This window comes from Vitis riparia, chromosome 11 (genome assembly GCF_004353265.1).
Source record: "Vitis riparia cultivar Riparia Gloire de Montpellier isolate 1030 chromosome 11, EGFV_Vit.rip_1.0, whole genome shotgun sequence".
NCBI lineage: Eukaryota > Viridiplantae > Streptophyta > Magnoliopsida > Vitales > Vitaceae > Vitis > Vitis riparia.
In genome coordinates this window covers 12,563,843-12,587,450 of record NC_048441.1, presented here as the reverse complement: position 1 = coordinate 12,587,450, position 23,608 = coordinate 12,563,843, and the positions used below count along the sequence as shown (strand labels likewise).

General features: G+C 39.0%; 4 protein-coding genes across 6 annotated transcripts in view; 3 read left to right on the top strand and 1 right to left on the bottom strand.

Moving 5' to 3' along the window:
• The first annotated feature begins 395 nt into the window (after window positions 1-395).
• LOC117924527 (DNA replication licensing factor MCM5) lies at window positions 396-5,958 on the top strand. Its single transcript, XM_034843159.1, has 17 exons — window positions 396-740; window positions 833-976; window positions 1,263-1,442; window positions 1,532-1,630; window positions 1,707-1,843; window positions 1,972-2,077; window positions 2,590-2,724; window positions 2,801-2,878; window positions 3,081-3,185; window positions 3,348-3,439; window positions 3,534-3,666; window positions 3,766-3,861; window positions 4,157-4,248; window positions 4,337-4,427; window positions 4,493-4,602; window positions 5,340-5,469; window positions 5,551-5,958. The coding sequence occupies exons 1-17, from the start codon at window positions 456-458 to the stop codon at window positions 5,734-5,736; spliced, it is 2,199 nt and encodes a 732-aa protein (XP_034699050.1). The 5' UTR covers window positions 396-455; the 3' UTR covers window positions 5,737-5,958.
• A 1,264-nt stretch (window positions 5,959-7,222) lies between these two features.
• LOC117924564 lies at window positions 7,223-12,596 on the top strand. The gene is made up of 9 exons (XM_034843223.1): window positions 7,223-7,425; window positions 7,516-7,573; window positions 7,890-7,998; window positions 8,157-8,301; window positions 8,642-8,693; window positions 8,790-8,936; window positions 9,032-9,143; window positions 11,650-11,776; window positions 12,069-12,596. The coding sequence occupies exons 1-9, from the start codon at window positions 7,283-7,285 to the stop codon at window positions 12,526-12,528; spliced, it is 1,353 nt and encodes a 450-aa protein (XP_034699114.1). The 5' UTR covers window positions 7,223-7,282; the 3' UTR covers window positions 12,529-12,596.
• Window positions 12,597-12,923: 327 nt separating this feature from the next.
• Window positions 12,924-23,608, bottom strand: part of LOC117924991 — a 19,371-nt gene continuing 8,686 nt past the window's right edge. Inside the window, exons 2-5 of one of the 3 annotated variants that reach the window (XM_034843759.1) lie at window positions 16,055-16,291; window positions 15,150-15,274; window positions 13,982-14,147; window positions 12,924-13,783 (exon numbers count right to left, since the gene is read on the bottom strand). In XM_034843759.1, coding sequence (XP_034699650.1) covers window positions 13,013-13,783; window positions 13,982-14,147; window positions 15,150-15,265 — 1,053 coding nt within the window. In that variant the 5' untranslated portion in view covers window positions 15,266-15,274; window positions 16,055-16,291 and the 3' untranslated portion in view covers window positions 12,924-13,012. The remainder of the gene's footprint in view (window positions 13,784-13,981; window positions 14,148-15,149; window positions 15,275-16,054; window positions 16,292-23,608) is intronic. The other 2 variants (XM_034843760.1, XM_034843758.1) reach the window with 2 other exon arrangements.
• The window catches only part of LOC117924768, a 27,041-nt gene continuing 22,303 nt past the window's right edge, over window positions 18,871-23,608 (top strand). Inside the window, exon 1 of the mRNA XM_034843483.1 lies at window positions 18,871-20,856. Coding sequence (XP_034699374.1) covers window positions 18,877-20,856 — 1,980 coding nt within the window. The 5' untranslated portion in view covers window positions 18,871-18,876. The remainder of the gene's footprint in view (window positions 20,857-23,608) is intronic.

Below are 23,608 nucleotides of genomic sequence, written 5' to 3'. Positions count from 1 at the left end.
GTTAACTTATTATTAAATATGATTAGGATTAAATTAGTTTCAACCCATAATTAACCTTAACCGTAATCATTATAGAAATGATCTAAACAAAGTGCCATGGTGTTTCCATCATATCTTTTTAGTATCTTCAAATCTTTTTTCTATGTAACCCCATATCATGCTTTCACATTAAAAGGAAAAAAGAAAAGAAAGGAAAAGAAAAAACCACAACCATTTTGCAGGATGGAAACATTTCTACCAGGTGCATTTATTTATCCACATCCCGTCCACAAATCCACTCGCCACCAAACACCGCCCAGGGGATCCCAACCCACGCGCCAACCTCATCATTTCCCGCCAAATCCTTCCCGCCAAAATCTCTCTCTAAAATCAATCTTTTTTGTTACAGCAATGGAGAGAGTTGTAGAGAGGGAAAGTAGAGTGTAGAGAGAGAGAGAGAGAGAAAGAGAGCAGAGATGTCAGGTTGGGACGAAGGAGCCGTGTACTACAGCGACCAAGCGCAGTTTCCCCGCGGCGGAGCTGGCGCCGGCGATCCCGAAACCACTGCAACCCGCCACTCCGCCCTTCGCAAATTCAAGGAGTTCATCAGAGGATTCGAGAGCGACAAAAATGTGTTCCCCTACAGAGAAAGCCTGGTTCACAATCCTACCTACCTTCGCGTCGACATGGAAGATCTCCACGCCTTCGATGCCGACCTTCCTGCCAAGCTCCGATCTTCTCCTGCGGATTACCTCCCTCTGGTACACTGGACCCTTGCTCTGGTTACAAATTTGTTGATTTTCTAGAAGTTTTGAGTTTTGATTTTTCCTTTTTTCTTTTTTTTTTTTGGTAGTTTGAAACTGCGGCGGCGGAGGTTTTGGTGAGTTTGAAGTCGAAGGTAGCCGGAGAGACGGGAGAGTTGGAGGAGCCGATGACCGGGGAAGTGCAGATTCTGTTGACTTCTAAGGAGGATTCGGTGTCAATGCGTTCACTTGGGGTTAGTGGGTTTGGTTCTGTGCTCGTCTGTTTACTCGTGAAATATTGGAAAACGATAGAAATTGGAATGTTAAATCTCTATTTGTGTTAATTGGAATTTTGAATCGTTATGATCAACTTAGACTAGCTTGATGCACATTTGGCTTGGTATGGTTCAATTTTCTTTTCATCCCCTTCACTATCCCAGCTTTAGAAATGGAGGGTTAGGGATTTTTTGGTTTTGTATTTTAGGGTTACGATGGGTTTTTGGATTTTGATTTGTTTTTTTTATTTCTGCTGGCTGGTAGGCTCAATTTATCTCGAAACTTGTAAAGATAGCTGGGATCACCATTGCTGCTTCAAGGACCAAGGCGAAGGCAACTTATGTGACTCTATTGTGCAAGAATTGTAAAAATGTGAAGATAGTTCCTTGTCGACCAGGTCTTGGAGGGGCAATAGTCCCTCGTTCTTGTGACCATATCCCTCAGGTTCATCTTTAATGTGCCTTTTGATATTTGTTGCAAGTGCTTTATTTGTAAAGTCTTGATAATGATGCAAGTGAATGGGATTTTATTAGCCGGGAGAAGAGCCATGCCCTATCGATCCTTGGATAGTGGTTCCTGATAAAAGCAAATATGTTGATCAACAGACCCTGAAATTGCAGGAGAATCCTGAGGTAGGGACACTGATCAATGAATAGAAATTGACATTGAGTCTATTTTTATTTGACTAGGCTATTTTGGAAATGATAGGATGTACCTACTGGGGAGCTTCCTAGAAACATGCTTCTATCAGTGGATCGCCATCTTGTCCAAACCATTGTACCAGGCACAAGATTGACTATCATGGGAATTTACAGTATTTATCAGGCAGCCAATTCTTCCACCTCGTAAGGATCATTTGACACTGAGATAAGCATAACACAATTTGTGATTTAATCTTCACTAATTTTGATTGTTGGAATTACATGTTTATTTATGGGTTAGTTGGTTTGTTGATTGATTGGTTCTTATGCAGCCATAAAGGGGCAGTTGCAGTTAGACAGCCTTATATCAGAGTTGTAGGAATAGAAGAAGCTAATGAGGCCAACTCCCGAGGTCCAGCTGCCTTTACATCAGAAGACGTGAGTTTAACAATATCAGAGAAGTTGTAAATTCAAAAAGTGATATTCTTTCTCTTTGCAGCATCTTATTTACTAACATGCTTCTGCAAATCCTACGAAATAATTTTATGAATTTAAAATTTCATTGTTGACATACATATTTATATCTCCTATTTGTTGTTAACAGTTGCAAATAACTAAGACCCAGCCTTTGTTATGAGTATCAAGAGACTATGAAATTAGCTATTGAGAGTCCAATATTTTTGGAACAAAAGATTGTATTTATGGAAGAAATGGGCCAGAAAGTTTAATTGAATTCGCAACATTATTCAAATTAGATCAGTGATGTTGGTTCAATTGGTGGTCGTTTTTTTCCTTCTCAACTTCAGTAGGGATTTCCCATATATATATATATATATCATAGAAAGAACCAAGCTCTTTGCAGCTAGTTTATCTTGTTCAGTGTGTTCTGCCACCAGCATGCTTTTCTTGTTCCTTTTCTATCTTCTAACACAATTGTGTATTGCCTGCAGATGGAAGAATTCAAAAAGTTTGCTTCAGAAGCGGATGCTTACAAAAGAATATGCTCCAAGATTGCTCCCTCTATATATGGTCACGAGGATGTGAAGAAAGCAGTGGCTTGCCTTTTATTTGGAGGGTCAAGGAAGGTATACTTTGAACTTGTACCTTTTTAACATATTTATATAGTTTATCAAAGCATAATCACTTCCTCTGTAAGTGCAGAATTTACCAGATGGTGTGAAATTAAGAGGTGATATCAATGTGCTGCTTTTGGGGGATCCATCCACTGCTAAATCACAGGTCAGTCATATGCCTTGTAGTTGTTAATGTGTCAGATGACCTATTTTTAATCCTATTTGTGTTGGAAGGGTTGATAATTTCAATCCAGACCATGTCATCTAGACTTGGAGAAAAGAAACTCAAAAAAATTTAAATTTAAGATCTTGCTCCTCTTTCATTGTTACATAAGCCTAGGCACTGACTTGATGATTACTTTCTGAAGTTTTTGAAGTTTGTTGAGAAGACTGCTCCAGTAGCTGTTTATACATCAGGGAAAGGCTCATCAGCTGCTGGTCTTACAGCTTCGGTGATTCGAGATAGTAGCACTGTAAGTTTTTGAGATTCTCTATCATGTGTGCTGATCCTAATGTCAATTCTCTAGCTCTTTCTTTCTCCAGATAAGCTTTGTCAATGGAGTTGATGAGTTTATTTAAATTCCCTCAAAATAATTAGGTTATCTGACTTCAAATTCAAACTCTACATGATTCAGCGTGAATTTTATCTAGAAGGAGGAGCAATGGTTTTGGCAGATGGAGGTGTTGTCTGTATTGATGAGTTTGACAAAATGAGGGCAGAGGACAGGTAATTTAAACTATTATGGATCCTGATAACACTCTATCCCTTGTACATCAGTCATATTTATGTCGTTCTTACAAGTTATCTTTATGTGGTTTAGGGTTGCCATTCATGAAGCCATGGAACAGCAAACCATATCCATTGCCAAAGCGGGAATAACAACTGTGCTTAATTCTAGAACTTCTGTGCTTGCAGCTGCTAACCCACCATCAGGACGTTATGATGATCTTAAGGTCCATGGCCCCTTTTCTTCCTCAGATTTGTTCTTTACTTCTTATATTCATGCTTATGATTTCCTAAGCAGGCAACTAATAAAACTACTTACATTCCAGACTGCTCAAGATAACATCGACTTGCAGACAACAATTCTTTCAAGATTTGACTTGATTTTCATTGTGAAAGATATCAGGATGTACAGTCAGGATAAGGTACTCAATTCTCTTGCTTGGCAATGGCTTTTTGCATCAGGGAAATTAAATCATTCCATTTTGTTTCCTGGTGCATTTGAAGATGCAAATCTACATGCTGTAACTGAAAAAATGGAGTTGGATGATCAAATATCAAAAGATTCAAAACCACTTCTTTTCTTGAAATCCTACAATGGTTTTTCTGTGTAGACCATATGAATGCAAATGTAGAAACAAAGGAAATATTTTCATTTTGAAGTGGTTTGCATGCCCCTTCTTTAATGTGAGTGCCTCACTCAATGCTCCTTTGATACAGATAATAGCTAGCCATATCATAAAAGTTCATGCATCTGCTGATGCAACCTCTGGTGACACTAGAACTTCTAAAGAAGAGAACTGGCTGAAGAGGTATAAATTGTGAAGCTATCAATCATGCATTTTGTATGATGCTTTTTTTCCTGTAGAGTATTGATGAGAGAATTGAAACTTTTTGCAGGTATATACAGTATTGTCGAACCGAATGTCATCCTCGCCTGTCAGATTCTGCATCCACAATGTTGCAGAATAATTATGTCAAAATCAGACAGGTATCCTTGTTGTCAGCTCATATCCCCATAGAAGAATATTCTCTTAAATATGCTGGTTTTTGTAGGATATGAGACAGCAAGCAAATGAAACTGGGGAGGCAGCTGCCATACCAATTACTGTAAGACAACTAGAAGCTATCGTAAGGTTAAGTGAGGCACTTGCAAAGATGAGACTGTAAGTACTGGTGTAGAATTTGACAGTTTGCATAGTCCTTAATTGCTCATGAAAATAATACTCAAAATATCAAAAGATAAATTGATTGATGGCAAGGGTTGAGATAACACCCAGGAACTTTAGTCCATAGAGAGTGAATTTGCTGGATAGACTTCTTCACTTCTGGAGCAACTAAAGGGAAATTACTGTGTTAATTTCATGTAATCATATTCTCTAGGAATAGTTCCTTTGGAATGACTTTATAATTTTCAGTTCTTGCATTATGGAATCTTATGCTATTTCAGGAGTGTCCATGATTGGGGTGACAACATTCGCCCTGGGGGTTGTAATTTTTATGTAATAGTCAACCTTTGAAATTGACCTTATCAGACTGGTTGCTATGCGCCATGTGCTGATGTTGAAGCAATAGAATCTAATTGCAGCTAAGCAAATTGATAACTGAACTCTAGCTGCTGTTAGAATTCATTCATCCATTAACTTCTGAACCACTCCAAGTTAGTGGCTCTCATTCTTACCCCTTACCTGGGTATAAAAAACGGCATAAACACTCTTGATGAACAGTTTCATAGATTATACATGAAAGATGTTTTAAATTGGGACTTGACGTGAATGAGGATGGCAGGTCAGATCCATGTCCAGGAAATCTCACAAATTTTGAATTCACATTGCCAATTCGAATTTTGAAATATTGTTCTCCTGGAGTTGACCCATTTCATTTTCTTGAACCATAATTTCAGGTCCCATGTAGCAACTGAGGAGAACGTTTTGGAAGCAATAAGGCTTTTTAATGTTTCCACAATGGATGCAGCGAGGTCTGGAATAAATGAACACATGAATCTTACTGCAGAAATGGCAAATGAGATAAAGGCATGTGATTGACACCCTCACCTCCATTTTCTCTTTTCTTTGTTTCTTATTTTTACTAACACTTGGGTTCCCCATGAACAGCAAGCTGAAACACAGATAAAGAGAAGAATGGGAATTGGAAGCCACATATCGGAGAGACGGCTGATTGATGATATGACCAGGATGGGAATGAATGAATCTATTGTAAGAAGAGCTCTGTTAATTATGCACCAGAGAGATGAAGTTGAATACAAGAGAGAAAGGCGCATTATTGTTCGAAAATCTTAATTTGATTACATAACAAAGGTTTACAGTCACTGAATTTTGATTTGTAATGGTAAGGCATCAATTGCAGTAGTAGGCTCTGGTTGGGATGGCAGCCTTGTAGAGTGATTTATACTCCTACAAGCTAACGATCACCAATATGGGCTTAGTTTGACAACAACAGAATGGTTGTATTAAGATATTGTTTTTTACAAAAATATCTACCATATGGTGTTGAATTATTGATTGGTGAGTGTGGACTATTTTCTTTCATTTTCTTTTATTTTTATTCATTATTCAAAATCAAAGGTTTTGAATTAGAATTTAATGTTGGAAGGCTTGAAATTATCCTCTTTTTCGACTGCCAATTTGCCAATTTCAGACACTGCATTTTTAAAACCATGAATATATGTATTCAAAAGAAAGCAAAACCTTATGCATTCAAATTTCTATTCTAAAAAAATTTAAGCACTTTAAAACTTTATATTCCTAAAATTAAAATAAATATGATATTAACTTGTTACCAATGTTTTGAGCATTTAAAGTTTTTTACGATTTTGAAACACGTCTACATAATTAAAGATAGTTTATACATGTATAGTTATAAAAACTTTTTCTTTTATTGCATGTGGGATATTAAAGTCATTCCCATAGCGTCCTTGTTCTCTTTCATAGGTTTGCAAAGCTAAACAAACTCTCACACCATAATTAGGTTTGTAGAGCCAAACAAACTCTTACACTATAATTAGGGATTTGATTTTTTGTAGTAATCCGCTCTCAAATGACATTGTTTATTGAAAAACATAAAAGTTCATAATTTTAAAACACGTTCAAACAATTAAAAAGAACTCATATATATATATAGACTAATATATTTTTGGTGTTATATATGTATGAACTCTTATTAATCGTATAAATATGTTTTAAACCATAAAGACCCTTTAGTCCTAAAGCGGACAATATTAGCATGACTCTAAATATAGACATGACTGTTCAGCGTTGCAATCTTATGAAATGAGTAATTGTATATTCCACATCAAATAAAGGAATAAGTTCATGATGTTATATATATATATATATATATACTTTCAAATCGGTTTATTTGAAACGAATTTATATTTGGTTCCCCTAAAAAATTAAAGAAAGAAAAAAAAAATACAAAAGAAAATGACTTTTTTCATATTTGGTTGTCTTATAAAAAAATATCAAATAAAATCAAATATAATTATAATTATAATTAGTTAAAAACTCATATATTTTTTAATTATTTAATCTTTATTTCGATAAGTTCAAATAAATAAAATAAGTTTGAAGTAATAAATAAAAATAATTTATTAATTTTTAATCTATTTTTTATTTTCTTTTCTTCTATTCTTCATCTATATTTTCTGTGCTTTGCATTTCTTCTTATCCACCAAACATCACCTTAATATTTTTAAATGAATAATAAAAGAAATTACTAAAATTGCTACTGTATTAATTTATCATATCGGAACTTTGTCTAAAGTGAACCGGGTGGTGTCATAAAATTTTCCGTCCGGTCGGCCTCACGCAGTGAGCAGCAGAGCGGATGCTGCCGCCAAGCTGCTTCATCCGAAACCCTAGCCCCACGTTTCTTCCATGGGAATGGAAATCTCCGGGGAGTCGCGGCGGATGCAGTAGAGGAACCACTTCATCAGTGCTACTGTCTTCTCCCTCGCAGCGACCTGTCAGGTCTTTTTCAGACGTTGTGTCTCATTCGTTTTTGAATTTGATATGTAAAATTGTATGTGGCCCTGATGTTCTCTCGGTGCTCAAAATTAGATGCGCACTGCTCGGTGCTGGTTTTGCTGGGCTCTCTGTGGCTTGGCACTTGTTGCAGGTATCCCCGTCCCCTCTCTATTATTTCAATGTATGCCCAGAAATGCGGGAAAAGCCAGAAAAAAAAAATTAATTAATTAAATTTAGGATATTAGATTTTTTTTTTTTGGGGGTAGCAATTTGTAGCAAAATTTCTATTTATTTCCCAGGTTTAAAATCTGCTTGGAAACTGAATTTTTCACTGTGGCATCCTCTGTTTGGAGTGTTTAGGTTAATAACCCTGACTGCACATGCAATCGGCCTATTGGCTTGCAGTTTCTAATGGTGGTATCCTGTGCTTATACGCCCTTTTAAATGTTGAGGAATTATTTTTGCAGCACAGTTCTAAGGAGTTGCGTGTATGCATTGACATCTATGATGAAGTTGGCATTGGGGGTGGTGCATCTGGAGTCTCTGGAGGACTCCTTCATCCTTATTCACCTAAAGGTTCGCATCGCATTTTCTTGAATTAGTCCAGTCTTACAGGGATAATGAGCTTTCTTTTCCTCTTTTTCCCCTTCTTGTTTCCCATGTGATTGACGTCCAAAAAGTATTCATTTTTAAGCACCTGCTTTTGATGGGCTAATCTGTTCAAATTCTAGCAGCTAAGCTTCTCTGGCGGGGTGCTGAGTGCTGGAAAGAGTCTTTAAATCTTTTAAGCATTGCAGAAGCAGCTTGGCATTCCAGGGAGTCAACCTCGGAAACTCAAGAATTTGATCAAGAATTAAATGGCTTCATAGTTCGGAGAGGGTTTGCTCTCTCTCTCTCTCTCTAATACACACACAGTCTCTATAGACTTCAATACCTCTGATGTTTTTATGATATTTAACCATCTTAGGTAACACAGCTTCAGTTTTAGTTGCATAAAAACTGCAAGAAAATTTGATTTCTGACATCAATAACAATAAAGAAAATGAGGAAAACTAGGCTTCAGTGAACATATTGTCATTCAATATATTTGATGATCTTCCATTCATGACTTTTTCTATTTTTCCAATAGCTTAAATTCCTTAGAGGAAGGTTTTTATCTTCTCTCTGCATTTCAGTTATATGCGTTGGCCTATCCTTGATCTATCATATTCATTTTCAGGGGCATCTTGAGACCTGCAATGGACATGAAGAATTTGAATGTATTGAATGACGTAATTCCCTTGACCTCTGCAACTGATACCAGCACGGTTAAATTATTGAAGTTTGACTATGTAGTAATAGAATTCTTTCTCAATTTATGTGATTAGAATGCTCAGAACTGCCTTGCCAGTTGCAGAATAGAGCCCATTGATAAGGATACTGCCCAAAGTCTAGTTCCCAAGTTATGTGTACCTTTCAACACAGCCTTCTATATGCCCAAAGCTGTAAATATTCATTCTCAACGCTATCTCCAGGTTTGAAGAAACAAGCCACTGGCTTTTATTTCTTTCATGATATGATTACCTTTTGCATTTTTCTCTCTTATATCTTTTTCTCTTTCTTTTTCTAGGCACTCTTCTTAGCATGTGAAAATCTAGTGAAAGAATTGTCCACTTCAGGTTTTGGAGGGACAAAGTTGTGCTTGCACAAGAAATCTGTTAACAAACTCCTTGAACTACAAGGTAACCTCTCACTATATTGTTTCACTTTCTTTCATTTGCAGCCAGTTGAAAAACCGTTTGTCCAATATGATAACACCGAGAGAGTGAATGGGTGTTTTCAAAGATTATATAAGTGATGAATAAATTAACCCAAATTAAACCTGTGAAATAGTAGGGTATTATCAAACCAATCAAAGATTGAAGTGATAAAAAGATCAAGCAAGGGACACAAGAAATTTTATGTGAAAAACCCTCACACTAACTGTGGAGATAGAAAACCACAATGTCTAAGTCCTCTAATCTACAATCCACTATTTGAGATCAAAATACACAGTTTTACCTCCAATGCTCCTATGGATTCCTCTCAGCCTTTGAAGGAGGTCCTTCCAACAACTCAGAATTCAATCTTATAAATTCTTTCTTGAGAGATTGGGAATGATAGGGTAAGTTGGTTGATTCTTTCAAAGTGCTTAACCCTAAATGGGTTAAGAGAGGGTTTATATAGGCCTAAAGGCTTAGGAGATCGGTATCTAGAATTTATCAAAAAGAATACTCTTGAAATTTCAAAAACGAATTCTGTCATATTCCAGTAGATTCTAGACAATTGCTCAAGCGCCTTGGGCACTTGAGTGTTGGATAAGCACTTGAGCAGTTCCAACGCTTGAGTGTTGGCTCCACTGCTCAAGCATTAGCTCCACTGCTCAAGCATTCCCGTTTTTTCAAAATATCAATTTAAGCATTTTAGTTCATATAAAAAAATACCGATCCACTTTAACCCTTCAATCACTTAACTTGTCACTAAACAAACCTTTTTAGATTGGCCTATGACTTTCTGGTTAAGTCAATAGCAACCTTGAATCTTCAATGGCTATATAAAAAGTTTCCTAAGCCAGGATAAATAGGAACAAAATTGCCAACAAACATAAACAAGACTCAATGTCCTAACACCAGTGCTTTAGAAGTTGTGGCAGCATGCTTAAGGGAGCTCATTTTTTGAATTTAGGTTCTTTCCGGTTTCCATGTAGCTAGTATCTGGTAATACTCTCTCGTGCTTTAGCTGTTCTTGGGATTTGCCCTGTGAACTTTCTAACCTGTAGGAACCTGCAACTGGTTGTTGCTTGACAATTTGGCATCTTTATTGATCACTGAATTCAAAGCAGTGACAACAGCTTGGAATGTTTAGTTGAACAGGTCAACTAGCTTTTTTGTGAGCTATTGCCCTTCTTCAAAGGAAAAAATATTGATTTTTAAGGATCTATTTACGTGCATATCCAGCCCCAAACAATTATCACTTTTATTTCATGATGTCTGGAAAATGTACTTTTAGGTCTTACCTTTGACTAACTTGGTTTGGTGGTCAAATCAATTAGGCAAACCAAGTGACCTGTATTGTGCATATACCTTACCTTCTTAAAACACCTGCCAAAATGGCTAATTTTTAAACGATGTAGGGTAGTCCTCAAAGTGAGAAATTAAAGTACATAAATCAATTTAGGTACTGGCCCAGGAGTGGAAATTTGTAGATTCTTTTTAAAGGTTCTTAATGTTAAAATTTGGGTGTTTTGAGCGGTTGGGATTACTCTATGGATTGAATAAAGAACTATGGTAAAGCTAAACCATTCTGTGATAGGGAAGATTGCTATTGAGATCTACTGAACAGATAGCTCCAGCTTTGTATTTTCTTCCCTTCTCATTTGAATTTGCAATGAAGAAAAAAAAAATCAGAACTTAGACCTATAACTCAACTTGGTCAAGAAAACATTAACATCTTCAGTGCTTTAGGGTAAATTACAAAACCTACCTCTATGCTTTCTTCATCCATGTCTCAATTCAATTCCTAAACCTTTTTTGAAACAATATCAACTCTTAACTTATGCCTAAATATCAAATAACCTATTTTGTTAGGATCTTTTGGTTAAAAATAGATGGAAGAACCTATGTGACAAACATGTGGATATTACATATGATATCGGCATGATTTTCATCTGATATTGTGACATCCATATTCCTAAATCACATGGGTTTTTCCATATATTTTATAGAAACAATTATTTGACATTTAGGTATAGTTTAGGGTTGACATTGCTTAAAAAAAATTAGGGACTAAGTTGAGGCACATGTGAAAGGGGTGGTTTTTGTCATTTACCTTCAAAATTATAATAAAGTTCTCGTTAGCTTCATGGTGACCCAGAAGGGGGAAAGAATATTCAGCCCACTTATAAATTACAATCCACTCTAGTACATGATGGAATCCATGAGAGATTTCTGGACATATTTTAAATAGGTGGAATCCAGACTAGGTGCCCATCTCTTGGGAAGTGCTGGTGAAAGATTGTAATTGTTAGGGGCACACTGGCAAAAGCTTGTTTTACTTCCTTCAGGATCAGCATGCTTATCCTAGAAACTGATTCCTTTAGGTCAATGCTGGTGGAATTAATAACCACAAAAAAAAAAAAAAAGGTTTTTAGAGGGAATTGTTTTCTATATACTTAATTACTTGGTGTTTCTTTGCATTTTATGTACTCAGGGGAATACGATGCAGTGATAATTTGTCTAGGTGCCAAAGCTGACATGCTTCCGGAACTCTCTGGGAGGCTTCCTTTGAGGACATGCAGAGGTGTCATTGCTCACCTGCAGCTGCCTGACAATATTAGGTAAAAACTGTTTACTTGCGCCTTAACAGGCTGACAAGCTTTCTGCCTAGGGATACTTGAATGCCTTACAGAACTGAAACGGTTTCATTTTGACATAGATTGCATTTAGAACTCTCTCTCTCTCTCTCTCTCTCTCTCTCTCTCTGTATGCGTTATTTGTGTCGTGATATATCTTTCTCATGCACTAGATATGAACCAAAAAGGAAATGATCCCGTTGTAATATGATATTGGAACTCCTGGGAATTTTATTTGATTCTCCCAGAACTCAATTTCGGTAATGATGTGTTTCAGGGAAGATTATTCAGACCATAGCCCTTCAATCTTATCAGATGCGTGGCTTGCCATCCAAGGTCCCCGCAGCCTGTACATGGGCTCAACATGGGAATGGAAATCAAGAAATTATCTTCCTAATGTCTCAGCGGAGGAAGCAACAAAGGCCCTTCAAGAGCTTCTACCAAAGGCATCTGCTATTTATCCAGGTATAAAAGATTGGACTTTTGCTGGGGCAAGGGCAGGTCTCAGGGCAATGCCACCACTAACTCCCCATGGATCTCTTCCTCTTTTGGGCTGCATCAATGATCTTGTGGGTGGAAATCACACTTGTAAATATTGGTTGTTTGGAGGACTTGGTTCAAGAGGACTGCTGTACCATGGTTTGCTTGGGAAACTGATTGCCCAAGCTGTGCTCTTGGGTAATGAAGATTTAATTCCATCTGAACTAACCTCTTGGAGAAGAAAAAGCAATAGTTAAGAAAGAAACTTCTTGCAGATACTGGCAATTTTGTTAAATCAACTGAGCATTTGTTTAGTTTTGAAAGTCTGATTTCTGTTCATGAAAAGTTTCCCAAAATTCCATTCTTACATCTAATCCTACACATTGTTAAACCAATTAGTTGCTGAATCTAAAATAATGAGGGCTGAAACATTCATCTTCTCAATTCTTGGAGATAAGGTCCTCAAATCCTCTTAATTATATGTACTGATTTTATTTATTTATTTATTTATTTTAAATTTGAAATCCCCTATGCTTATTCCCAAATGTGGATTGGATTCAATCCATGCAACACATTTTTTCCCCGGTTTTTTTATTTTTTATTTTTTATTATCTGACATGGCATTATAAGTTTTAAAACAGGCATCACCATCTGTAACAGAAGAAAGATGTAATAAATCACTCAAAAGGTTGTCAATATAACTAGAGGCATTACACAAAGTAGACCTGAAAACATGTTTCTCTAATCCTGCAACCAAGTATGATCTTGAAGGAAAAACCCATCAAACATAGAAATTGCATTGCATCGGTTAGTTGCCAACTCCTTGAGTGCTTCACTGCCACCCTTGATGTAACTTTTCTCAAGTCTATCAAACATTATTGCTGCATTCTGCACAGTTCTATAGTTCATATCCTTCAGCAGGTCTTCGCTGACGTCACTCATTTTTTGAAACTCCTCAGTGAAGGCATCAAATATTTTATCCAAGTTCAGAGGCTCACCATCATATGCCTCCCTTCCACTCAACATGTCTACCACTTCTCTGCGCTTGGCACCATACTGATGACTCCGTTGTGCAGCTCGATCATGGACCACAACCATAGTATCAGTTTTACCTTTCATTTCCATGCATTTATTTGCCATCCTTTCATAACATTGAGCAGCATCGCCATATATGCACATCTTCTTGATAGAATTACGTATTCTAACAAGAGAGCCACCTACCTCCGATCCAAGGAAATATTCAAAATAGTGATACAAATAAAGACGCATTTCAAGAAGGTCATCCCGGCCACATCGTTCTAGGAAAAACCTCACAAATATGAAGTGAGGCAGACTTGAATTAGAATCTTTGCTGGGTACTTCGTTGGGCATAAAATGAGCCATAAAAGAATATGCTGGAGCATATTGTTCAGTATGTGTTTGACACACTGGGCACCCACACATAGGAGAAGAACCTAAGAAAGCATGTTCTCTTTTCCCAATCAACAACTTGGAAGAGGTCAAGAGAAGAATCTGCTCGAAGAGAAGAAAGAAACGAATATTTAGATGTCTAATTGAGGACAGGAAATAAGTAAGAAGGAACAGAGGAAAAGTAGAGAGAGGCTTGTTTCACAAGCAACATGTTGATTATATCATTGGAGGGTGGTAATCAACAAACAGCAAACCAGATACCTATCATTTCCAAGTTCTAACCACATAACAAACCCTTACCTTCCCAAGCATGTATTGAGCAGCAGCATTCCCAGCATCTGCACATCTATATAATAACCCTTTTATATTCTGGAAATATTGTAACCCACTAGATAGATTCACATTGTCGAACACTGCAGCTTGCAGAATCTCTTTTTCATCAGAAAGTGTCATAAACAATCTGGAACTGCAATGGGAAGGCAGCTAGAATCAGAAGTGACACTTCCCTCCCTTTTTTTTCGTGGAATTATGGAAGATTGCCAATAGTCAGAAAAAATAAATGCTCAGGTGGTATAACTTATTAGATGCATATATGTATGTGCCAAATCTCATCAAGCACTGCTGCATTGACATCAAGCTTAAAACATAGCTAATAACTGTAAAAATTGACAGCTGAACTCCCAAGACGAGTGAGTTTGGTTCAGGTTCCAAAATGGTATTTTTTAATATTCTAAAATATCAGGGTCCTGAAAATAGCTTTCTTCCAGTTGTTTCTTTCTCAAACTAAATTTTGAAAATGAAAACGTTCAAATTCTTTGAATTGCTTGGAGCAGATCATTTTCTGTGCAAATTTTTAGCAGCAGCAAACAGGGGAGGAGCCAGCCAAGGCCCAGGGGGAATTGAACCCCAGACCCCCCTGAAAAGTGTCCAAGCTGGGTCATTGGGCTAGAGCCCACATTTTTTATAATTGGAAAAATTTACATATCTCTTAGAAGTTGCTCCCCCTGAACTGAAATCCTGGCTCCGCCACTAGTAGCAAATTTCCCAAACTTAAACTTTTTTAAGAAGGAAAATGGTTTTTTGAAAAGACTATCAAAATGCCTAAAGCTTCTCAACCCCATAATTAACCCCTCCCATTTAAGGTTCTACTTTCAACTTTGGATGGAGTGGATTTCAGTATCCATAAATGTATATGATATGAGTAAAGCATTTATGCACATATGTCCATGCATGGATATGTATAGACACATGGGCCAATGATGAATTGAAGTCCGTTTAGCTAAGGTCTCAATATTGGCCTGAATCAATTCATTATCAACTCAGATCCACAGCCAAACCAATGAGAGATGGACAACCCCAAACCCAATGTCAGGTTGGATATGCAGGGCTTCATTTAGGCCAGTTCTCATTGCACTATATTACTTTGCACATTTTACACAATAGTAAGCCTTTTCAAGTAAAGTCTTACACAGATAATAGCCTTGCCAGATCTGCTGCCCCATGTGACGATTTAGCCACCAACATAATAATGAGTTTTAGCACATCAAAGTGCATATCAGTAATCATTAACTGCTTGCGCTTCATAACTTTTAACTGCCAAGAAAATTTACAAAAGTTCATGGATGTTTATAGATGTCACCATAAAATGACATAATTATAAAGTATCACAACATAAATCCATTGTTTGATAAGGACCAAAAGCACATGTTATTTCAATCACAAGATGATCAACAATAATATAAGAGACATGGGACAGTTATTTCAAGACCAGCATTTTCCTATAGGAGAAAAAAGTCTTCTTTTTTTCCTTTCCAAATTTTCTAACAATGTGCTAATATAAACCACAAAACTCAAAGGCCTATATCAAAGAAATCTAAATTTCTTCAGTATGAACTTTGAAGGTACTGGAACTAACCTTAGGCATGGGCTTCAACCATATTTAAATGATACACTTGTTCACACAATAACCAAATAGTCATGGGCTTCAACCACAATAATGCTTTGAGAGTAGCAAGAGGAACCACAAAATAGCTTGATTCACAGCCTTTTATAAAGAGGTGGACTGGTAATCACATAGTGACAATTAAGGCTGTTTAAGTCATTTTACAATTTGGAGCAACGACTAGGTAGATCCAGGAAAGACAATCTAAATCTTATCAACCCCAAAGCTAACTCAAGTTTATGGTCTTTTCTTCACACCTATTCCCATTCCATTTAAGAATCTCCTAAATTTGTTTCATGAAGGGACGATGATGATTTTAGAAGAAAACCATAATTATTTGAATTTTCTTTCAAGAACTTTAAAATTAGAACACATACTGAAAATGTGTGTGCATATGTGTGTTGGATAAGAGAAAGGGTAAAAAATTATACCTGCAAATGAAACCTTCTTGTTCTCTAACGAGTCTGGTTCTTGCAATCCTGGATGTATACAAGGCTTTGAGAAAGAAAGACCAAGAGTGGCCAAAAGAACAAATACAATTGTGGCAAACATGTTGAGTAGATTGATGTTGAGAGCAGAGGAGTCTGGTATAGGCTTCTTAGCAGTAGAAGTAGAATGAGGATGGCTCATCTATACTTCACTCATGACACCATATTCTTCTCAAGAGGCTGTTTAGATGAGTGGCAAAGTCTTAAGCCAATTTTATGGTGTTTGGGCACATTTAAAGAATGAAGACAAATCTAGATAAGAGTACCACACTGGAAATCAATGAGAGTCAAGACTTACTTCTTGATTTGGCTACTACTATAAAATGTAAGGTTTTTTAGAGGCCTATTTCTTATTTGGGTCTTCCTTTAGGGTGGAACCATATAGTTGTCCCTTTCTAGGATCCGGTTATGGATAGAATTTTCTGAAGGTCAAATGGCTAGAAGAAAGCTTACTTGCCCCTAGGTGGTAGAATAACTCTAGTCTAGTCATGCTTGTCCTATATCCTCTCTTATTTTCTATCTATTTTAAGATTTCAGTTGAAGTGGCTAATAGGATCAAGAGATTAGAGAGGTACTCATTGTAATCAAGCGATCACGATGGAAAGATGATCTAGGTTGGGATCAAGCTGTAAGCCAAAGAGTGAACAAGATTTAGGTATAGGGAAGACATCCTTGAGGAATAAAGCTTTCTTAGAAAAGTGGCTATGGTGGTTCCCTACAGCATCGCTTTATGGCATGGGATCATTTTGAGCATCTAGGGACCACACTCTAATATATGTGGAGATGATATTGTTGTCAAGTGGTGTCATTGGTGTCCTTGGAAGTCATTACCCAAGTATTCTCTGCCTTCTCTCTCATTCGCTATTCGATGGGGGATGGTACTAAAATTAGTTATGGAAACATATTTAGTGCAACAGTCAACCTTTTTGTGTCCAATTCCCAAACGTCCATAGAATGGTAAGGTTGAGAGATTATTGTGTTTCTTTAGTTTTGATTTCTCCCTTGTCCTCATTGTCTTAGAATTCAATTTTTGACACAACCTTTCTGACCATGAAATTGAGGAACTTACTCTCCTTGTGTTGACTTTAGTCCATGTGTATTTATCATCCACTTTCCCAAATATGAGCACTTGGTCTTTGACATCATTTAGTTTATTTTTAAAGCTCTCTGTGTATCTATCAAGCTGAGATCCTTTCCTCTTATGAATTTCATTTAGAATTCTAAGGCCCTACTCAAAGTCAAGGCCTTTGCATAGCTAGTGGCAATCAAAGGTTAATACCAATAAATGTTGTAGAGAAGGAGACTCACAAAGCCCTTGGGGCATGATAGTGTATCATATGTTAAAGGAGTGGACAATTAATGGATCATCTTTTTTTGCATTGCCCAACAACACTACTTTATGACATAGGCCATTTGGACTTGTTGGGATTGTTAGGTTCCACCTAGGAGTCTGGTGGAGTTGTTGAGACCATTACTTACCAAGGTTTGGGAGATCTTCCTATAGGGAAGTCACTATGGTGCATTACTAGTCCCACATTACTTTGGACTATATGGTGGGAGATGAATGTGGAGATTTTTTAAATGGAGTACTTTGGAGGCAATACAAGATTTAATCTATTTCTCCTCAACATTTGTGGTTACCCCTTTGAGCATTATACTGCTAGATTAGAACCTAGTATCCAAATCTACTAGGTAGTCAAGAAGATACTTCCTACATGGATACCTCCTCAAGTGGGCAGCATCAAGTTGAATTTTGATGGGTGCCCTTGGTAACTTAGGACAAGCAGGAATTGGAGAAATAGTCATGGATCATCATGGAACATTATTAAGAGCCTTCTCTACAAATGATGGAATGGGTCTAGCCATTGTGACAAAGATATTAACCTTGTTGGAAGGCCTAAAGTTAGCTAAAGCTAAAAGTCTATTTGACCTTCTAGTAGAGAGATTTTGCAATAGTCATATTTTGGGTAAATATGGAGAGAAACTTGTGGAGGTTTGCTAGGTGGCCACACTCAAATTTTTTGTATTAGTTTAGATTGGGGAGCTCCTTCTACTAGATTCCTTGGGTAGCTAACCATGTTCGAACACGTTAGCAAAACAGAAAGTCAATCGATTGATTTCTTCTATAAGAATGTTCTACCTCATAAGTTTTGATTCCACAGTTGTAACCATTTTTAGTTGTGCTTTTTCATTGATATCTAGAATAGATAGGTTCTCTCGCTTTTGATCAAAGTTATGTACTGCCTATGTTTGGGGGAAGGATTTCTCTTTCATTCTTTGTATTTATTTATTTCATGGTAATAAAATGTTTGTTTCTAATAAATAAATAAATAAAATGAATAAGGCAAACTGACCCTTCTTTCATAGGTGATATCATTTTTATAGTTTTTTCTCCCAAATATGCCCCCAAGGCCCTCACTAATTTAATTCTATAATACAAATAAAAAAGAAATCTTTATACCTATATTTTGACCACTCAATGCTCAAGATTATCTAATAATGAATAAAAAATAAAAAACTCAAAACACCTTTCAAGTTGTGCTGCCATAGTATGCAAGCAACACACACATAGTGCACATAAAATGCACTTTTGAGAAAAACATGTTTTTGTGTACCTTCTGAGTCATAGAGAAAAATTTTGGATAGTGTAACAATTTTTTTTTTTTTTTGGATAGGTAAGAAAAGCTCTATTAAGAAGAGGCGCCAAAAGAGTGACTCAAGGTATAAAACTGAATTCCTTCCTAGTTCTCTCTCACTCTCTCTCTATGGGAGTGAGGGATTTCAATGGAGTTTCGAAGGGAGGTAAGTGCTGGTTTGCTGTTGAATCTAAGACATTCGTCATCTCCATTGAAGAGGTCAGAGGAAAGCTGAGAGGAACTATCTGGGAAAGGAGTAAAGGTCTCTCCTCTTGGATAAGATTTGGAGAAAAAGGTTTAAGTCTTCTGTTGGAAAGTGTGGAAGCTTGGTGTAGAGGAGAATCTAGCTCGAAGCTTTCAAAAGTCTGGGATGAAGGAGCAAGAAAATTCAGACTAGAATGCCGCTCAAATGTGGCTGGGAGATTTTTGCTCTGCTCGGTCAGAGATGTGGAAAGGAAAAAGTTCTGCCTAGTTTTTCCTGAGGGAAATGGCTTAGTAGGGGGTTGGGTCTTGCTGGCCAAGAATTTGAGGGCTCTTGGGGTCTCTTCCACAGAAGTGAGGAATAGCCACCAGTGTGTGTCATCCATGGGTAAGGTGGAGAGCAAGGTCATTTCTTCAGAGAGTGAGCCAGGGTCGTATGCAGATGTAGTTAAAGGGAAGAAAGGTGAGTCAGTGGATTCTATGAGGGTGTATCTAGGGGAAAAGGAAATGACATGTAGGGAGGAACAGCTTGGGCGTTGCCTGGTGGGTTGTTTCGGTGGGAGTCCTGAGTCTATCCCGTCATTGCCTTCTTTGAAGAGATGGGTGTATGAGAATTGGTTATTGAAAGGGGAGTTAAGTTTATCCAGGTTGGGTGGAGCTCTGGTATTGTTTGAGTTTCAAAACAAACGGGAGGCTGATATGGTGCTTCTTAAAGGGAGCAGACGTTTTAAGGATAGAGAATTTCTTTTGCAAAGGTGGGGACCGGAAGTGGGGTGCACTTGGAAAGAGAGTCATAATAAGGAAATTTGGGTAAGAGTTGTAGGACTTCCTCTTCATCTTTGGAGCAGGGAGGTTTTCAAGCGGATTGGAGATTGTTGTGGGGGGTTTGTAGCTGTGGATGAGGAAACGGCCCTCTTTTCTCAGCTGCAGTGGGCTCGGATTTTAGTCAAAAATTCGGGAAAGAAATGGCCAGGGTCGATGCAGGTGGAGGCTGGTAACTCCAGGTGGGAGCTATGCTTGTGGTGGGAAGCCATGCCGAGGGTGATGCAAGAGGAGTCATGCTCTTGGATGCAGATGAGAAGTGAGCGGGAGGTCAGGGATGAAGGTGGGGGAGCCTCACGCGCTGAATCTAGAGTACGGGAGCCTCAAACTGATTTTCAAAAAAGGGGGGCTGAAGAGAAAGTGGCGTGTGGCAGTGTATGTAGAAAGGCTGACAGCGCAGAGGGGAGGCAGGTGGTTATCCCTGCAGTGGGCTGCTCAGGGAGTGGGCCTGGGCCCAAGGCTGGCAGTGGGGCTTTTTTAAAAAGTGCTGATGGGCTGCTTCTAAATGAAGACGCGGGTTGGGCCAGGAGCCCGTCTTCCCTTCGCCCTAAGTCGTCGGGCTGGACTAAGGGGCCTGAGGTGCTTTCTGGGCTTTTTAAGCCTGAGGCCCATTTGGACCTCTTAAGGGAGCCCGTCTCTTCTAGGGCTTCCAAAGAGAATGTCGGGTCTCTAGAGGAGATGGAGCTGGAGCTTCTGGTCGTGGGCAATGTCGACGTCAGGGAGCCATCCTTCGGTCTTCGGAAGCCCACCGATGACGCGCTTTTGGACGAAGCTACCAGGTACCCCCGTAACCTCAAAATCCCTAATTTTTCTTTGGGGTCTGGGGCTTCTTCTTCTTCTCCTCATATCTCGGGGCCGGAGGGGTTTGTGTGGGGGAAGGTGGGGATCAGTGGTGTGGTTGGGGCTGTGGAAGAATCAAGGAGCAAGGTCTCTCCGCGCGAAGAGTGGCTGGTGGACCTCTCGGTCCACGAAGATAGGAATTTGTCTCCGTGTGCGTCGAGGGGTGAGATAAGTGGGCCCGAACTAGCTATTGTTCCTTTTGGAGGGGTTTTAGAAAGCCCTTTAGCGGGGACGATGGCCCTTCAGGTGGAAGTGGGGGACGGAGAGGAAGAATGGAGCTCCAGTTGCCTCGCGAAATTCAGTCACTGCTTGGGAATGCCGACAGTTGGGTTCGAGGAGGAAATCCTATACCTGTTGAGGAGAATGAGGGGGAGAATTGAAAAGAAAAATCAGGACAGGGAGAATAAAAGGACAAAGTCTTCGATTTCAAAGTCCAGCAGGGAATTAAAGAAGTTGGAATGGTCGGTAAGCTATAAAAAAGCTAAGCTGACTTCCAATGAAGGCAAGTTTGGAGGGGCTTCTGGGTTAGGGAATAAATGAAGATAAAAATTTTATCCTGGAATGTTAGAGGGGCAAATGATAACGATAAGAGGAAAATCATTAAGTCCGTAATAAAATCCAACAAGGTGGACGTGGTGTGCTTGCAGGAGACAAAAATTAAGGATATGTGTACGAGGATTGTTCGCAGCCTTGGGGTGGGAAGACATATTGATTGGAGAGCAATTAACTCTAAGGGGGCAGCTGGAGGTGTTCTGGTATTTTGGGACAACAGAGTGGTTGATTTGTTGGAAGTGGAAGAAGGCTTGTTTTCAGTGTCATGTCTGTTCAAGAATTGTATGGATGGGAGGAGGTGGGTGTTTACCGGAGTTTATGGGCCAGTGTGTAGAAGGGATAGAGAGGTTTTTTGGGAGGAGCTTGGGTCAATAAAAGGGTTATGGAGTGATCCTTGGTGTGTGGGGGGAGATTTTAACATGATCAGATACCCGGAAGAACGCAGTAGGGGGGGCGAGATATCTGCATCAATGAGGAGATTTAATGAAGTGGTAGAGGATTTGGAGTTAAGGGATTACCCCTTACAGGGGGGTCTCTTCACTTGGCGAGGGGGTTTAAACAATCAGTCCCAATCTAGGCTCGACAGGTTCTTAGTTACAGATGAGTGGGACAGAATGTTCAATGGAGCCATGCAGGGGATCCTTGCTAGACCAGTCTCTGATCATTTTCCAATCGTTCTTGAAGGAGGAGGTCTGAAGAGGGGCCCGTCACCATTCAGATTTGAGAATATGTGGTTGGAGGATAGGGGGTTCATGGATCAGATGAAGAGGTGGTGGGGCAGTTTAACTTTTACTGGGTCTTGTAGCTTTGTCCTGGATGCAAAATTAAGAGCCTTAAAAGGGCTTTTAAAGACTTGGAATAAAGAAGTTTTTGGGGAAATTGAGACTAAGAAGAGAGAAGCTCTTAGCTGGGATGCAGTGGAGAATCATTCAACTCTGAGTCTAGAGGATTGTGAAGCAAGGAAGGAGGCTAAGGAGACTTATAAAACATGGGTGTTGAGGGAAGAAATTTTTTGGAGACAGAGATCAAGGGAATTGTGGTTGAAGGAGGGGGACAATAATACCAAATTCTTTCATAGGATGGCGAATGCGCACAGTAGAAAGAATTGGTTGTCTAGGCTGAAAGTTGATGAGGTTTGGCATACGGAGGAGTTAGATTTAAAAAAAAGTGTAGTGGGTGCTTTTAAAACTCTGTACACTGAACAAGGGGGGTGGCGTCCTGGTGTTGAGGGGCTGTCCTTCATGAGATTAGACAGCTGTGAGGCTGAGGGGCTGGAAATTCCCTTTACGGAAGGGGAGGTGTTTGCGGCTCTTTCAGATCTAGGCAAGGATAAAGCCCCTGGTCCGGATGGCTTCACCATGGCCTTCTGGTTGTTCAGTTGGGATTTAGTAAAGGCTGAAATAATGGGCTTCTTCAAGGAATTTCATGAGAGGGGCAGATTTGTAAAATCTATAAACGCGACATTCCTTGTCCTAGTCCCAAAGAAGGGAGGAGCTGAAGACTTGAAAGATTTCAGGCCTATCAGCCTTGTAGGTAGCCTCTACAAGATGCTGGCCAAGGTGTTGGCCAATAGAATTAAAAAGGTGATGGGGAAAGTGATCTCAGAGTCTCAAAATGCTTTTGTGGAGGGTAGACAGATTTTGGATGCAGTGCTGATTGCAAACGAGGCTGTGGACTCAAGATTGAAAGACAATGAGGGAGGGGTATTATGCAAGTTGGATATAGAGAAGGCTTATGACCGTGTTAGCTGGAGATTTTTGTTGGCTGTTCTTAAAGAGATGGGGTTTGGAGAAAGATGGATTAAGTGGATTGATTGGTGTATCTCCACTGTGAAATTCTCAGTGTTAGTGAACGGGTCTCCATCCGGTTTTTTTCAAAGCTCGAGGGGGCTAAGACAAGGAGATCCCCTTTCCCCTTATTTGTTTGTGATCGTCATGGAGGTTTTTAGCAGTATGATGAGAAGGGCTATTAGTGGGGGTTACTTAGCTGGGTGGAAGGTGAGTGGTGGAAGGGGTGAGGGGATGCATATATCGCATTTGTTGTTTGCGGATGATACGCTGGTTTTTTGTGAGGAGTCTTCAGACGAGATAACTTATCTAAGTTGGCTTCTCATGTGGTTTGAGGCGTGTTCGGGTTTGAGGATCAACTTAGAGAAGAGTGAGATGATCCCAGTTGGGAGGGTGCTGAATATAGAGGGTTTGGCTATGGAGTTGGGGTGTAAAGTGGGAAGGATTCCTTCTAGTTATTTGGGAATGCCCCTAGGGGCAGCTTTCAATTCTCTGGCGGTGTGGGATGGGGTTGAAGAGCGTTTTCGTAGAAGGCTTACTATGTGGAAGAGGCAGTACATTTCTAAAGGGGGAAGACTCACCCTAATTAGAAGCACCATGTCCAGTATGCCTATCTATCTGATGTCTCTCTTTCATTTGCCTAGAAAAGTGAGGTTGAG

Bases quoted from the DNA above. Each gene is read 5' to 3' on its own strand.
- LOC117924527 (XM_034843159.1), top strand. From the start codon at position 456: ATGTCAGGTTGGGACGAAGGAGCCGTGTACTACAGCGACCAAGCGCAG. The intron at 3,186-3,347 runs GTAAGTTTTTGA...TACATGATTCAG, and splicing joins TGATTCGAGATAGTAGCACT to CGTGAATTTTATCTAGAAGG. The intron at 4,428-4,492 runs GTATCCTTGTTG...TGGTTTTTGTAG, and splicing joins ATTATGTCAAAATCAGACAG to GATATGAGACAGCAAGCAAA.
- LOC117924564 (XM_034843223.1), top strand. From the start codon at position 7,283: ATGCTGCCGCCAAGCTGCTTCATCCGAAACCCTAGCCCCACGTTTCTT. The intron at 8,302-8,641 runs GTTTGCTCTCTC...ATTCATTTTCAG, and splicing joins GGCTTCATAGTTCGGAGAGG to GGGCATCTTGAGACCTGCAA. The intron at 8,694-8,789 runs GTAATTCCCTTG...TTATGTGATTAG, and splicing joins ATTTGAATGTATTGAATGAC to AATGCTCAGAACTGCCTTGC.